The sequence below is a fragment of the Saimiri boliviensis genome, chromosome 19, assembly GCF_048565385.1.
Source record: "Saimiri boliviensis isolate mSaiBol1 chromosome 19, mSaiBol1.pri, whole genome shotgun sequence".
In the NCBI taxonomy this organism is placed as follows: Eukaryota; Metazoa; Chordata; class Mammalia; order Primates; family Cebidae; genus Saimiri; species Saimiri boliviensis.
In genome coordinates this window covers 39,517,904-39,534,782 of record NC_133467.1, presented here as the reverse complement: position 1 = coordinate 39,534,782, position 16,879 = coordinate 39,517,904, and the positions used below count along the sequence as shown (strand labels likewise).

At 46.3% G+C, this 16,879-nt stretch overlaps 1 protein-coding gene across 1 annotated transcript; it reads right to left on the bottom strand.

The window, feature by feature from the left end:
- Positions 1-3,270: 3,270 nt before the first annotated feature.
- ENSA (endosulfine alpha) lies at positions 3,271-11,036 on the bottom strand. The gene is made up of 4 exons (XM_003941962.4): positions 10,835-11,036; positions 8,585-8,710; positions 6,768-6,934; positions 3,271-3,999 (listed from the first exon to the last, which is right to left on the bottom strand). Exons 1-4 carry the CDS (start codon positions 10,889-10,891, stop codon positions 3,984-3,986), a joined length of 366 nt encoding a protein of 121 aa, XP_003942011.1. The 5' UTR covers positions 10,892-11,036; the 3' UTR covers positions 3,271-3,983.
- Between the last annotated feature and the right edge of the window lie 5,843 nt (positions 11,037-16,879).

Sequence of the window (16,879 nt, the reverse complement as noted above, 5' to 3'; positions counted from 1 at the left end):
CCAACTACAAAGTGAGTATTCAACAGTCACTTGTGACTTAAAAATACTGCAGTCCAAGCGTGGGAGGTCCCACCTTATCTTTACTAGCAAGATATCTGTCTCTAATAAAATTCTGCTAACAGCTTATCTCCTGACTCTCCTTCCCTTGGCTTAGAACTCTACTTAGAACTATAAATCAGGGTCGGGCACGCCTGTAAACCCAGCACTTTGGGAGGCCGAGGCGGGTGGATCACGAGGTCAAGAGATCGAGACCATCCTGGTCAATATGGTGAAAGCCCGTCTCTACTAAAAATACCAAAAATTAGCTGGGCGTGGTGGCACGTGCCTGTAATCCCAGCTACTCAGGAGGCTGAGGCAGGAGAATTGCCTGAACTCCGGAGGCAGAGGATGCGGTGAGCCGAGATCGTGCCATTGCACTGCAGCCTGGGTAACGAGCGAAACTCCGTCTCAAAAAAAAAAAAAAAAAAAAAAAAGAACCATAAATCTGCCTATATCTGTGTGCTATTGTCATATCTTACTTTCCCCAGGATAGAACAGATCTTTCCTTTCTTTTTAATCTTCCTCAACACACAGTAGAGGGCTGCTGGTGTGGGTGCCGTTGGCTCACTGTAGATACATATCCTCAGTGGCAGCTCTCCAGGTTATTTTTCTTTTGCCTGTCTTTTATACACCCAGCCCACAGCAGCTGAAAAGAAAAGCTGTCGGACAGTAATGGTGACTTCATCCCTGCCACCCTGCATATCCGATGGCTCAGCTGAGAGGCTTGTCGGCACGATCATGTTGGAGGAGTGGAAGAACCTTTGGGATAAAGACTTGAGAATCTATCTAGCTAAAATAACAAGCAGGAATAACTGTTAGAAGCATTGCAGAATCAGTTTGCTTTGGTTGCCTAGCCCTATAGCATGGGAGTGAAGGAGAAGGAACGGCCACATCCTGCTAAGTGTGCTGTAGTGAGGAACTAAAAAGAAAAACAAAACAAAACAAATAAAAGGCTAAGGAGTAACATGAAATACAGATAGCCCCAAACATTTTTTGGTACCCCAGGCTTCTTAAGGCCACAACTTATAATTGGAGACCAGGAAAGCCAGGAATAGAGAATAATATAAAAGCTTGGCCGGGCCCGGGGGCTCATGCCTGTAATCCCAGCACTTTGGGAGGCCGAGGTGGGTGGATCACCTGAGGTCAGGAGTTCAAGACCAGCCTGGCTAACATGGAGAAACCCTGTCTCTACTAAAAATACAAAAAAATCAGCCGGGCATGGTGGCGTGCGCTTGTAATCCCAGCTACCCAGGAGGCTGAGGCAGGAGAATAGCTGGAACCCGGGAAGCAGAGGCTGTGATGAGCCAAGACCGTGCCACGGCACTCCAGCAGCCTGGGCGACAGAGCAAGACTCCATCTCAAAACAACAACCACACACACACACACATATATTAACTCAAGCTCTTCAGCTAACTTTTCCAGCTTACAAGTAACTCCTTTATCTTCTAACTGCTGGGTGTAGTGGCTCACACCTGTAATCCCTGCATTTTGGGAGGCTGAGGTGGAAGGACTGCTTGAGGCCAGGAGTGCAGGAGCAGCCTATGCAACAAAATGAGATCCTGTCTATAAAAGACAGAAAATATATTCTGTAGTCCCAGCATTTTGGGAGGCTGAGGTGGGAGGAGTGCTTAAGCCCGAGTTCTGAGACTCACCTGGGAAACATAGTGAATCTTCATATCTAAGAAAAATAATCAGCCAGGTGTGGTGCCACGTGCTTGTAGTCCCAGGTACTTGGGAGGCAGATATGGGAAGTTTACTTGAACCCAGGAGGTTGAAGCTACAGTGAGTAGTGTTTGCACCCTGCACTCCATTCTGGGCGACAGAGCAAGACCCTGACTCTAAAAAAAAAAAAAAAAAAAAAGAGGAAGAAAGAAATTGAATGATCCCACACTTGTCTCACCTCATTCCTCAGCTGGTAAACACACACTCAGGAGGAAGTCATGGGATAGCTCATTAATCCCACCACAATTAACACCATTAACTTGTGTCTCTAGTTTGAGGTTATATTTATTTACTTATTTATTTTTTTAGACAGAGTCTTGCTCCATCGCCCAGGCTGGAGTGCAATGGCACGATCTCTGCTCACTGCAAACTCCGCCTCCTGGGTTCAAGCAATTTTTCTGCTTCAGCCTCCCGAGTAGCTAGGATTAGAGGCACGTGCCACCATCTCTGGCTAATTTTTTTGTATTTTTAGTAGAGACGGGTTTCACCATGCTGGCCAGGCTGGTTTTGAACTCCTGACCTCAGGTGATCCACTCGCCTTAGCCTCCCAAAGTGTTGAGATTATAGGTGTGAGCCACCCCATTCAGCCTATTTTTTCTGTTCAGATGGAGTCTTGCTCCGGTTGTCCAGGCTGGAGTGCAGTGGCATGATCTCAGCTCACTGCAACCTTCACCTCCTGGGTTCAAGCAATTCTCTTGCCTCAGCCTCCCAAGTAGCTGGGATTACAGTGTGTGCCACAATGTCCAGTTAATTTTTGTATTTTTAGTAGAGACAGGGTTTCGCCATGTTGGCCAAGCTGGTCTCAAACTCCTGACCTCAAGCGATCCACCAACCTAGGTCTCCCAAAGCACTGGAATGACCAGTGTAAGCCACCATGCCTGGCCACAGTTTGTTTCTCCTTTGGTACCCTTTCTTTTTTACATTACATTCACAGGCGGCTTTTAACTCCTTTCAGTAGGTTTCCAGCAATGTAGTTTGGGACTTCATGAGGAAAGAGGTCACTCTGCCTCCTGCTGGCCACTAGCAGAAAGACTTAAGTTTCTTCTGGCTTACTACAAAGAAATCATACATTCATTTCTTTTGGCTCGTCACATTTGTCCCTCACAAACATGGGAACCTGCAAAGGAACGGAAGACAAACGGAAAAGGGAGAACGGGCCTCCTTTTTTTTTTTTTTTTTTTTTTTTTGCTAAGTCTGCACTAGGCTTAGGGGTCAAGAAACCATTTAGATCAAGTACCTTAAAACCCTCTTGTGAGCCACAAACTGAGGTTGATGCATCATCTGCGTTAGCTACAGAAACAAAGGGATGGACAAGGTAGGTTGACGCCAACATTCCTGCTCCCTATCCCTCAGTGATGGAATTGGGGAGCTCAGCCACATCTCACATTAAAGGCGCCCATGTCCCTTAGAAACTCTGGGCCCCACATCAGCTCCTCCCCTGAACAATGTCTTCAGCATTGTTTTCTTCCCCCTCTGAAACCCCAATAAAACACACCAACTGCTTCGGAGTATTTCCGGGTTGGGTTTTTTCATGGGTTTTTGTTGTTTGTTTTATTTCAAATACTGAAAAAGTCCTTTGGGCTCTGTGGGATTCCCCATGCTCACAGCTCCTTTCTCCCACACTCACTGCCCACAGGAACTCGATTTCAAGGACAGTACTTTTTAAAAATGATTAATGTTGAGTTCTCAACTAGCTCTGCAGAACCAGAGGAGCTGTTTGCATCTGTCTGTGTGGATGGAGTTTCTTTTATCTGACACCAGGTCTCCAGCCACACTGAAACAAGGCATTTATCTACAGAGCTCGACTAGAACCCCTTATCTTCAGTTACTCTACTTCCTTCCCCTCACACCTACCCCACACCAGCCACGTAGTGAAGGAGGATAGTCAGGAATGTTTTTACCAGCTCCAAGCCCTAATTCATACTCTTCCGTATCTCCCACCCCACCATCCCAACCCCACCCCCGCCCCCAGGATTTCACTGAGATTTCTCCCAACTGTTATTTGGAAAAAAGGTAAAATAAAAAAGGTTCAAGGTCTTGGTGCTCGGCCCAAGGGGCTCCATGTGCTGGGACACCAACGGGCAGGGGCTTCTGCCTATCCAGCCCGCACCCGAGCCACCTCCTGTTCCCTGGCTGCAAAAGCAGGAAGGGGCAGGAGCCAGCACAGGACCCGGGGTGGGGGGTGGGCAGCATCTCAGGATCTGGCGGAGCCCCGGGCAGCATCATTCAACTTGGCCACTGCGGACGAACACAGAAGAAAAAAAAAAACACTGTCAAGTAATAGGGGAAAAAAACCCTGAACTCCATCCCAGTCTTTACCCCGTGATTTGTCCATATTTAACAATCCTTAGGCTACCTGGCATATGTCTCCATCCTATCCATAACAGAGTTGCTAAAAAAATCAAAAAAGGGAATTTTCAGTCTTTTCCTATCCACAAAACAATGTTCTCTGCCTTTCTGGGATTCCCATGGAAAACAAATACAGAAAAAACAATTCTTTAGATAAGATCAAAATAACTGGAGGTTTCCAGGGGCTAAGCTGCCTTGCTCAGAGCAGGCTCAGTTTCAGAGGCATGGCTACTTGCAAAGACTGAGGTAGCAAAGTGATGAGGTGGTGACTATGTGGAGGCCAGAACCAGACCACATACATGCTGTTTTGAGTGGATTTAATAGGCTAGGTTTAATCGAAGCAATTTGCATTTGGATTTTGGAATGGCCCTTCCTTGCTAAGGAAGCTATGTACTTCATGCTGTGGAAACTGGTGGTAGACACAGAATGTAGCTTGTCTGTTTTCTTAGGCTTGAAGGTGACCAGGTAGAGACAGACTGAAACCAACATTTTTTTTTCTGATTTCCCTGCTCCTTCTGTTCCTTCCTAAAAATCAGACTCACTGCGACCAGTAGTCTTGAGGACTCAAGCTGAATGATAGAGAGGGCAGCTCAGACAGAAAAGAAGAAAGTACAGAATTCGAGAAGATCGGAGATGAAGAAAACGTACAAAATTATATATATATTTATATATATAATAACATGACATATCTATGTACAACATGGCCGGGACAGTTGAAGAAATTATACAATGACGTTCAGCATTTTCCCCTTCCCACATGGACTTTAGATTAAGGATGACAGCATGAGGAAATGGAGCAAGAAACACAAAAATTATATACAATTACAAGTGACAGTCAAGGAGTTTGGGAACCAGGGAGTCCAGGGATCCTGCTCTCTCCATTCCTTTCTCACCAACCTTTTCCTATCCCATCTGAATGACAGCCTGAGTACTGAATGGCCAGTCAGGAGAAAAGTATACACACACCTCCTCTCCCCCACATGCACATCAGCAAGTCTATCAGTCATTCTCATTGGGCCGAATGTTTGGCACATCAGAATGTGTGATGTGAGAGGGCAAGAGGATTACAGAATCTTGCTCTCTTGAACATTAGTTCTCACCCTGGCCTTCTCTGTCACAACTAGCAAGTTGTATTCAATAAGATTCTAGCCAAGCTGGTGATAACTAGATAGAAGATGCAGGTCACCTACAACCCCTTTCCTCTACCCGTTCATGAATTGCATGGTTACCTTTCCTCATCACACAAGAGCTGGGTTGCTGAGTTCTGGGAATGCAGAGATTTCTCAGTCTTCCTGCTCTCTCACCCTAACGACTTTCCCCAGCTTCCTCCAAGGTGAATCATCTTCTAAGAACCTGCTCCTCCAGCCCTGCAGTAGCACTGAGCCCCAGGGGCTAGCTCAGTTTATCCTTCTTCCTCGTTCCCTAACAATACACTTGGCTTCAGATTGGATCTGAAACATGGGTCAACATATGTGCATGACTGTGCATGTTTCCTCAGGCCTGCAGCTCTGCTGCCAGAGAAGCTTTTTAGCAGCTAAGACCCAGATGTAGGCTGGGAAAGTGGGCTGGGTCAGATGCAAGAAGCTTCCATGGCTAGCTTCTTAATTTTTTTTTTGACCCTCCAGACTACGATATCTATAAGGTTCTCTTGACTGAATTAAAATCCCCAAACCTCAACTCTCTCCTCATGTAGTCTTCAAATGGTTCCCCTCTATCGTACTTTCCCAGTATCACAGAGCAGAGGCTCACCACCCACGAGCCTTCCTTACTTTTAGTTTTACAATGAATAGTACAGAGTTTTTCAGCTGGCATTTATGACTTCAGAATCAGAATCAATCTTACATACATTTAACTCTATTTTACAGATGAAGAAATAGAAATCCAGAGGCTAAATGGCTTAACCAAGGTTATACATCAGCTCTGCCGAGACCGAGTAGAACCAGAACCCAGATATCTTGACTCCTAAACCAGTGCTCTTCCCACTATCCCGTGATACTTTCAAAACCAACATGCTGGAAAAGAGAGAGAAGGTGCCCATTTTCTGTGAATAATAGTCATCAATCTTTACATTATTTGAGAGCCAGAGCAAACTGTAAGAGATACTAAGTAAAGAAGCCTAAGGGGGCACTGTAGTTTTTGGCAAGCAAATCAATTTTTCTTTTTCAGGATTTTCTAAACCTGCCATAATGGAAACACGAAGCAATAGCAGCCCAAGGGACAGAACACTTAAAAGCACAGAAAACACGTCTCACTCAATCTACCTTTCCCAACTATGTTAGGTTAGCCTTGGGATGTTAAACCTGCCAAATTATTCCCAAGGCTCAGCCTAATCAATTTTGGGACATTCTCTCCAAAAAAGAGAAATCACATCTCGCCAGTTTCTCACCCAAAAAAGCATCTGCAGCATTTCCAATCCTAGTCTTTCCTATATCTGGGCCCTACCTGGACTACAGGGTGGGTGTGGAAGTCTCAATTTAACCAAAGTAATGAAGTCAGAGCCCCTCTTCAACCTACATTACCTTCTCAGCAGCCCCCAGCAGAATCGGTCATTTCTGGCTAGCAAGCTGAGATCTGACTAGGTGACCATTTCATCCCTGCCTATAATATATCAAAGTCCAGTGGCTGAGGAAGGGGAAGAGAGGGGGGGCTCAGGTTACCCCGCAAGCTTGCTGGTGACGAGCGAGGACTTTCTCTGGGGCAGATCCTGTGGGGTGGGGATGTGGTCGCCCGTCACCAGGTTCTTGTCTGGTCCTGCACTTGGTAGTTGCTTATTCTTCATCTTGGCTTTGGCCATGTTGTAGTCTCCTGAGTCAAAGTACTTTTGCTAAGAGAGAAGAGGGAGGTTTAGGTGAGTGAGGCACTCCAGCCTTCCTCAAAAACAGAGACTCACATCTCACATCCATTACAAACCCTCATGCACATACAGGTCTTTCAAGAAGTCTTGCTTAACATCATGCATATACAGCTTAACATTGATTACATGCACTTATGTCTCTTCCCCAAATGTGTCCTGACTGTTTCAGGCATGTAAGCAGTTTCCCAGCTAGAATATATAGTTTTGGAGTCAAGGGTAGCCCCTACCATCCTTTGGACCCCACTCAGTATAGGACGGTTCAACCAAAATCACTAACTTTAGTCATAAAGGGTTACTGAGGACCTTACTGGGTACAAGGCAATAGCTTGGTACTGGGGAAATATAAATGAGTAAGATATAGAGAAGGATCAATATGGGGCCATCCTAGCAACCAGATCAACCACAAGCCAACAACCTCAAAATTATTCTTCTCTCAGACCAGGAATAGAAACTGGGCCTGTTGGTGAGGATAATGTACTTTCCTTCTGACTCTCACAGCTCCCACACATGTTCCATGACTGTGACAGCCTGCCTACGCCTGCCTTGCCTCCAGCAAGGTAAATGCAAATCAGCATCACATTATCATCTGTGACTAAGACTCAGTAACTGGGATCCTCCACAGGGATGTTTCGCCCTCCATTTCATCCACACAGAGGAGAACACTCCAATTTGATGATTTATAATCCTTCAGTCATTGGAGAGTAAGGGAAATTTTTTTTTTTTTTTTTTAAAGATAATACAATCTTTCAGTCAGCTTTAGGTACCTTTGGGAACTAAAAATCTGATCAGGAGCTACATGACTCTTGGTGAGGAGGACCGCTCTGAACAGGAAAAATAAATTTGTTGCAGCAGTATAATAAGTGGCTGATGCTTACTTCGAGGGTAGGAAGAAACTGATTCATTTCAAGTTGAGGATTTATTTCTGTAAGAGAGATGGTTTGATCTTCTTCTCAAATGATGCATCCCAAAATTTATCTTTAATCCTTAAAAAGTACCTCCTAAGGCCGGGCGCGGTGGCTCAAGCCTGTAATCCCAGCACTTTGGGAGGCCGAGGCAGGTGGATCACGAGGTCAAGAGATCGAGACCATCCTGGTCAACACGGTGAAACCCCGTCTCTACTAAAAATACAAAAAATTAGCTGGGCATGGTGGTGCGTGCCTGTAATCCCAGCTACTCAGGAGGCTGAGGCAGGAGAATTGCTTGAACCCAGGAGGCAGAGGTTGCGGTGAGCCGAGATCGCGCCATTGCACTCCAGCCTGGGTAACAAGAGTGAAACTTCACCTCAAAAAAAAAAAAAAAAAAAAGTGCCTCCTAAAACCTCCACCATTCCAACAGGCAAATGCCTGGGTCAGTCTGCATTGCAGTTTTTAACAACTTTCCCTCATTCCGCCACGTACCTAAATGCTCCAATTTAAGCTTTAATTTTTAACATGGAAAATCAGGAGGGAATTGATACCCTATCAGGGATTTACATTGATTTGACTTGGTCTTTTCAAGTTTCGAATTCCTCTCTACTTCTGTTCAACAACAAAACCTCCAGAAAAGGATCCAGTAGAACCCTCTTTAGACTTCATTCCAAGAACCCTCTAAAGAAAGAGGGTAAGAGATTATGCCCCATACCCCTTTCTGGAGTCTCTTCATGAGGAAATCGGAGCCTCCAGGCTTTTGTCCTAGGCTTGGGTATTTGGCCTTTAGCTTTGCCTCCTCAGCTCTCTCAGGGAGAATGCCTTCTTTCTCCTGCGTGTCCTGGAGAAAACAAATGAGCCAAATAAAATTCAAGACTGAGAAACAACTGCTTCTCACATCTGATAACAATTACACTATCAACTTCTCCTGGAAATCCACCCACTTGTAAATATGCTATCCTCCTCTGCAGTTAAAAGCTAGACCTTTGTTAAGAATCCCCAAAGCTCAGGCCGGGCGCGGTGGCTCAAGCCTGTCATCCCAGCACTTTGGGAGGCCGAGGCGGGTGGATCACGAGGTCGAGAGATCGAGACCGTCCTGGTCAACATGGTGAGACCCCATCTCTACTAAAAATACAAAAAACTAGCTGGGCGTGCTGGCGCGTGCCTGTAATCCCAGCTACTCAGGAGGCTGAGGCAGGAGAATTGCCTGAGCCCAGGAGGCGGAGGTTGCGGTGAGCCGAGATCGCGCCATTGCACTCCAGCCTGGGTAACAGGAGCGAAACTCCGTCTCAAAAAAAAAAAAAAAAAAAATCCCCAAAGCTCAACATAACTATTGTGAGAAGGACAAGCTGCTTCTCACACTACACCCAAGGAACCACCCAGGGACCTGTGCGTACTGGGCTAAAGGTAACAGTAAACACGATACTTTAATCACAGAGTGGGCCATCACTCAGCACAAATACTAAGACAGGCAAAGAGAAAAAAGAGCTAGCAGGCAGGGTTTTTGGCAATACAAGATGAGTAGGAGGGTTCCTTAGGCTATCCTACATGTCACATGGGAAATTAAAAAAAATAGTTTGGGGCCGGGTGTGGTGGCTCATGCCTGTAATCCCAGCACTTTGGAAGGCCAAGGGGGTTGCATCACTTAAGCCCAGGAGTTCAAGACCAGCCTGGGCAATATGTTGAAATCCCGTCTTGACAACAAAAAACCAGTTTGCTAAATGTTCCCTCATTTTTCTTTTTTCTTTTAAAAAATTGCTACCCAACAAAGCAATTCCTTCCTCATTCAGGGTCTAAGCCACCTGTTAGGTCTCCCTGTGGAGGAGGCTAGCCATGTAGCCTTCTCCAAAGATCTCCACCTGAGGGTAAAAGCACAACCTTGCTTCAACATTTCCACAAATATTATGATAGGAAACTGATAAAGAGGAAGATTATACTGTTTTTTAACCTCAGGAAAATAAAGATACAATAGGCTCACTAGTATTTACCCACCAGCTTTCACCAAAAAAATCAATACCAACTCTGGTGGGGCAGAAGCTCTCACTACTGCAGTCAATCTCTTCTTGTTTCTTGCGGTCCCTACTGCCCTTTAGTGACTTTGAAAAGATCCGAAGTCAATGTATGGCTCTTTTTAGTGGAATTATATTCCTTTCTCTTGAAAATCACGCATAGATATAACACCAAGTGTATTTCATGAGTGCCTGAACCTAAGTACTAAATTTAGATGTCAAATACAAACCCCGGTAAGGGGTTTATTCGGCGTATTTTCATCACAGAATCGCGGGTGGACTAAATCTCTGCCTTGGAAGTCTAGGGGAAGAGTGGTGTCTTTCTCACGACTCTGTCGGCGTCTTTTCCAAGTTTAACCTCCATGATTCTGTTTGAAACTCTAGTCCTCTTCAATCTTCTTCGGTCCTCATTGAAGGTGAGCAATAGACCATCCCAAGCTACTAAAACAGGTCTCTTGAGAAAGTTGCCGCCTTAAACTAGCTACTGTAATAATTACACTTCTCCCCTCCCCCAATATTGGTCATTTTTAAACGTCTTTACCTCTACCCGAATCTTTGCGGATTGAGGATGCGGGCCCCAGCCCAGCTCCTGGGCCATTTACCTCTACTAACCAGTAACACACATCACATTCAGGACCACCAGCCAGCCCCCTTTCCATTCACCGTCTTTCCAAACACCCGCCCCGCGTCCATGCTCGGCCAATGACAGCACAGCGTCCAAGGTTTGAGCAGTAGGACTATTGGCCAATGAGGAAGAGTACAGTACTGAGTGACAAACGACCCAACTAACCAGCGCCGAAGCAGCAGGTCGTGATGAACCTCACCCTGCGTGACGCAAGAAGTGACCAACCCCTGCGGAGCCTGAGACCATGGCGACCAATCCGCACTAATGGGAGACCACCTCCCGCCCCGTCACGGTCTCCCCAGCTCGCCCGCCCGCACCCCCTCCATTTCACCTGCTTCTCCTCGCCGGTCTCCTCCGCAGGGTTCTCTTCTTCTTGTTTCTGGGACATGGCGGGACCGGGACTGTGGAGTGTAGGGGGCCCGGGAAGGCAACCGGAGAAGGGAAGGGGGAGGGGAAACGGGGACAACCGGCGCTGCTGCTTCGGCTCCTGTCACTAGGGTTGCTCAGTCAAAATGGCGGCCCTTGCCCGTGACGTTGCGACCGCCCCTTCCTATGAGAACCAATGAGAGTGAGGTGGATGGGACAATGACGTAACGCTCTACCAATAGTCGCTGTCTAAAGGTGGGCTCTATGGCGGCGACCGGCAAGCTGGAACACCAACCTGGGAAGGGAGTGAGCCACAAGGACCAATTGGAAACCTGTGGGGGATGCTGGGGGCGGGGCTGTTGGCTGTGGTATTTGCAGCTTTGGTGGGCTTCGGCTTTCCTCACTTCGCCGTCTGGCTCGCAGGAGGCTTCGCAGGGCGTCCAACTGGAGAGCCGATTTTATTCTCAGGTGGAGAGGATTAAGCTTTGCGCAGAAAATGATCGATCTCCAGAAAATTATTTGGAAGTCAGATTGGATTTTAAAATGGTACTAACAGGCCAGGAGCGGTGGCTCACGTCTGTAATCCTAGCACTTAGGGAGGCCGAGGCGGGCGGATCACCTCAGGTCACGAGTTCGAGACCATCCTGGCCAACATGACGAAACCCCATCTCTACCGAAAATAGAAAAATCAACCGAGCGTGGTGGCCTGCGCCTGTTATCCCAGCTACTCCGGAGGCTGAGGCAGGAGAATCGCTTGAACCCGGGAGGCAGAGGTTGCAGTGAGCCGAGATCGCACCACTGCACTCCATCCTGGGCAACAGAACGAGACCCTGTCTCAAAAAATAAGAATAAAATAAAATGGGGCCGGGCGTGGTGGCTCACGCCTGTAATCCAAGCACTTTGGAGGCCAAGGCGGGCAGATCACCTGAGGTCGGGAGTTCAAGACCAGCCTGACCAACATGGTGAAACCCCGTCTTAAAAAAATAAAATAAAATAAAAAAATAAAATAAAATGGTACTAACGGTATTACGATGTGTCACCTAGCCTGTGGAATAGAGAGACTGAGTCTCAACCCAAGTTGTCTTGCAAAGCACGAATGGCTTATGTTCCGTAATTAACCCTTACGTATAGTCTTCATATTTGTTCAGGGCCTCCCATGGGGACTAAGTGCTTTGAAACAGGGCGTACAGTATAGGTACATGGTAAACATTTAGTAAATACGGTAAACACTAGTTAACCTATCCAGAATCACGGTTTAACATTTCTTGGGCGTCTGTCTGTATGTGGATGGTACTATGTTAGTTGGGGAGTACATATATAGTAAGGCAGTCTCTGCCCTTACAATGCTTACAGGCTAGTGGGGTATGGAGAGGAAAGGCTTTCACAGGGTGCCACGTGCACCCTAAATCCCCAAGATTATTAAATAGACACATTTTCCTAGATATATTTTATATAATATATTTATATTAATATTTATTATTAATTAATTAATTTTAGTATTAATTAATTGTATTAATATAATATTTATATTAAAAACAAACATTAGTCTAATAGTAATGATACTGCAAATGTCACATTAAATTTTATTTTACTTTATAAAAGAGGTCTCACTGTTTTGGCCAGGTTGCTCTCGAACTCCTGGACTCAAGCGATCCACCCTCCTCAGCCTCCCAAAGTGCTGGGATTACAGGAGTGAGGCACCACACCCGACCCTGAGGCCCTGTCTCTTTAAAAACAAACAATCCTGAGATGTTTAATCAGAAGGGGAAAAAACGTAAAACAAGGGCCGGTCGCAGTGGCTCAAGCCTGTAATCCCAGCACTTTGGGAGGCCGAAACAGGTGGATCACGAGGTCAAGAGATCAAGACCATCCTGGTCAACATGGTGAAACCCCGTCTCTACTAAAAATACAAAAAAATTAGCTGGGCATGGTGGCACGTGCCTCAGGAGGCTGAGGCAGGAGAATTGCCAGAACCCAGGAGGTGGAGGTTGCGGTGAGCCGAGATCGCGCCATTGCACTCCAGCCTGGGTAACAAGAGCGAAACTCCGTCTCAAAAAAAAAAAGTAAAACAAACAAATTTAGTCAAACCTAAGAAATCCAATTGAAAAACAAGTAAAGAATTTAGGGCCGGCCCAGTGGCTCAGGCCTGTAATCCCAGCACTTTGGGAGGCCGAGGCGTGGGGATCACGAGGTCAAGAGATCAAGACCATCCTGGCCAACATGGTGAAACCCCATCTTTTTTTTTTTTTTTTTTGAGACGGAGTTTCGCTCTTGTTACCCAGGCCGGAGTGCAATGGCGCGATCTCGGCTCACCGCAACCTCCGCCTCCTGGGTTTAGGCAATTCTCCTGCCTCAGCCTCCTGAGTAGCTGGGATTACAGGCACGCACCACCATGCCCAGCTAATTTTTTGTATTTTTAGTAGAGACGGGGTTTCACCATGTTGACCAGGATGGTCTCGATCTCTTGACCTCGTGATCTACCCGCCTCAGCCTCCCAAAGTGCTGGGATTATAGGCTTGAGCCACCGCGCCCGGCCAATTTTTTGTATTTTTAGTAGAGACGGGGTTTCACCATGTTGACCAGGATGGTCTCCATCTCTTGACCTCGTGATCCACCCGCCTTGGCCTCCCAAAGTGCTGGGATTACAGGCGTGAGCCACCGCGCCCGGCCAAAACCCCATTTATTTAAAAAAATATAAAAATTAGCCGGGTGAGCACCTGTAATCCCAGCTACTCGAGAGAGGCTGAAGTGGAAGAATCGCTTGAACCCAGGAGGTGGAGGTTGCAGTGAGCCAAGATTGTGCCATTACACTCCAGCCTAGCAACGGAGCAAGGTTCTGTCTCAAAAAAAACAAAAAAAACAAAAAACAAAAAAAAATAAAATAAAATAAAAAAAACCTTGGGAGTTTGTCAGGTAAAGATGGAAGAAAGAAAGAAGGAAGGAAGGATGGATATTCCAGATCAGGGCAGGGCACACCATGAAACTGAGATAAATAGAAATAAGGTCAGAATCTGAAGGGCTTTGAGTGCCAAGGTAAGGAACTTGTGACTAGTTCAATAATCAATGAAAGACATTTAAGGTTTTAAACCAGGGAGTGGGAGGTAACAATTACTCTTTCTGAAGATTAATTTGGTGGTAATGAATAAAATGACACAGAATTCCAAGCAGAATACTACTCTGCAAACTCTTAGGCGGGAGATAATTAGGATTTAACCTAGAAACGTGGTATTTAAGAATAGGAAATAGTGAATCTAATCAAGAGAGTCTGTGACAATGGAATCCACTAGATGAGCAGCTTTTTGAATATAGGGAGTGAGAAGACTGTGTGCTTCTAAGCGATTATTTGCAGAAACAATAAATTCAAGAAGAGGAGTCAATTTGGGAATGGAACTGAAAGCAGAGAGAAAATGAAGCATTCAGTTTTGAAAACTTGGACTTTTTTTTTGAGACCGAGTCTCGCTCTGCCACCCAGGCTGGAGTGCAGTGGCAGACCTCTGCTCCGCACAGCCTCTGCCTCTGCTTCCAGCAATTCTGCCTCAGCCTTCTGACTGCAGGTGTGCACCACCACGCCCGGCTAATTTGTGTGTGTATGTATATATATATATATATATATATATATATATGTTTTTTTTTTTTTTTTTTGAGATGGAGTTTTGCTCTTGTTACCCAGGTTGGAGTGCAATGGCGTGATCTCGGCTCACCGCAACCTCCGCCTCCTGGGTTCAAGCAATTCTCCTGCCTCAGCCTCCTGAGTAGCTGGGATTACAGGCACGTGCCACCATGCCCAGCTAATTTTTTGTATTTTTAGTAGAGACGGGGTTTCACCATGTTGACCAGGATGGTCTCGATCTCTTGACCTCCTGATCCACCCGCCTCGGCCTCCCAAAGTGCTGGGATTACAGGCTTGAGTCACTATGCCTGGCCTGAAAACATGGACTTTGTTAAAAGCCAGTGAACCATTTGGTGGAGATATCCAGGCAAGGAGGCAATGAAGCCTTAGGATACATGACCTCTAAGATCTCCATATCTGAAATTTTAGGTTTTTTGTTTGTTTAGTTTGGCTTTTTTTGAGATGGAGTCTCACTCTGTCACCAGGCTGGAGTGCAGTGGCATGATCTCAGCTTACTGCAACCTCTCCCTCCTGGGTTCGAGCGATTCTCCTGCCTCAGCCTCCCTAGTAGCTGGGATTACAGATGCCCACTACCATGCCCAGGTAATTTTTTTGTATTTTTAGTAAAGAGGGGTTTCACCATGTTGGCCAGGATGGTCTTGATAACCTGACCTTCTGATCTGCTTGCCTTGGCTTCCCAAGGTGCTGGGATTACAGGTGTGAACCACTGCGCTAGCCTTTTTTTTTTTTTTTTGAGATGGAGTTTTGCTCTTGTTGCTCAGACTAGAGTACAGTGGTATGATCTCACTGCAGCCTCCGCCTCCCAGGTTTAAGTGACTCTTCTGCCTCAGCCTCCCCAGTAGCTGGAACTACAGGAGTGTGCCTCCATGCATGGCTAATTTCTGAAATTTATAGTAGAGACAGGGTTTCACCATGTTGGCCAGGCTGGTTTCGAACTCCTGACTTCAGGTCATTCGCCCGCCTCAGCCTCCCAAAATGCTGGGATTACAGGTGTGAGCCACCATGCCCAGCCTGAAAACATGGACTTTATTAAAAGCCAGTGAACCATTTGGTGGAGACATCCAGGCAATGAAGACTGAGGTAAGTGACCTCTAAGATTTCCATATCTGAAATTTTAGAGATCTCGGAAATGTAGGTGTGGGAGTTTGGGAGAAAAGTAGGGGTTAAAGATGTACAAATTTTGGACTTTTTCATGTAAATGTAAGTAAAGTTGTGGATGTTGATGGGATCACAAAGGAGAATTCAGGAAAAAAAGAGATTCCAGTCAGGGGCAGTGGCTTGTACCTGTGATCCCAACACCTTAGAAGGTCAAGGTGAGAGGATTGCCTGAAGCCAGGAGTTTGAGGTTACAGTGAGCCATGATCATTGCCATTGCACTCCAGCCCAGATGACAGAGTGAGCTCCTGTTCCTTAAAACAAAAAACAAAAACAAACAAACAAAAAAACCAGGTGCGGTGGCTCACACCTGTAATCCCAGAACTTTGGGAGGCCAAGATAGGTGGATCACAGGGTCAGGAGTTCAAGACCAGTCTGTCCAACATGGTGAAACCCCATCTCAACTAAAAATACCGAAAATTACCTGGACGTGGTGACCTGCGCCTATAATCCCAGCTACTCGGGAGGCTGAGACTGAAAAATCGCTTGAACCCGGGAGGCAGAGGTTGCAGTGAGCCAAGATGGCACCACTGCAGTCCAGCAACAAGAGTGAAACTTCTTGAAAAAACAAAACAAAGCAGAAATGTGGGGGGGAAAGTTGGCAAAAGACAGGCAAATGATCAGAGTGGTGGGAAGAGAATCAGAAGAGACAAGAGCCGTGGAAAGCAAATGAAGGAAGGGAGGGCAGGTGGTCAATGTTAAATATGATACAGAAGTTAAAGATGTAGGCCACAGAGGTCAATTGCAAGGCGTTACAGAGCAAGGAGGTGGTAGCAATAACAGTAAAGCAAGGACAGGGCAGAGCAGTAGCAGCAGATTTTCTTTCAGGGAATAGGCAAGACTCAAGCATGTTTTTAGAAAAGGGGAATGAGGCCGGGCGCGGTGGCTCAAGCCTGTAATCCCAGCACTTTGGGAGGCCGAGGCGGGTGGATCACGAGGTCTAGAGATCGAGACCATCCTGGTCAACATGGTGAAACCCCGTCTCTACTAAAAATACAAAAAAGTAGCTGGGCATGGTGGCGCGTGCCTGTAATCCCAGCTACTCAGGAGGCTGAGGCAGGAGAATTGCCTGAACCCAGGAGGCGGAGGTTGCGGTGAGCCGAGATTGCGCCATTGCACTCCAGCCTGGGTAACAAGAGCGAAACTCCACCTCAAAAAAAAAAAAAAAAAAAAAAAAAGAAAAGAAAAGGGGAATGAGCTGATAGAGAAAAATTAAAAACGTAA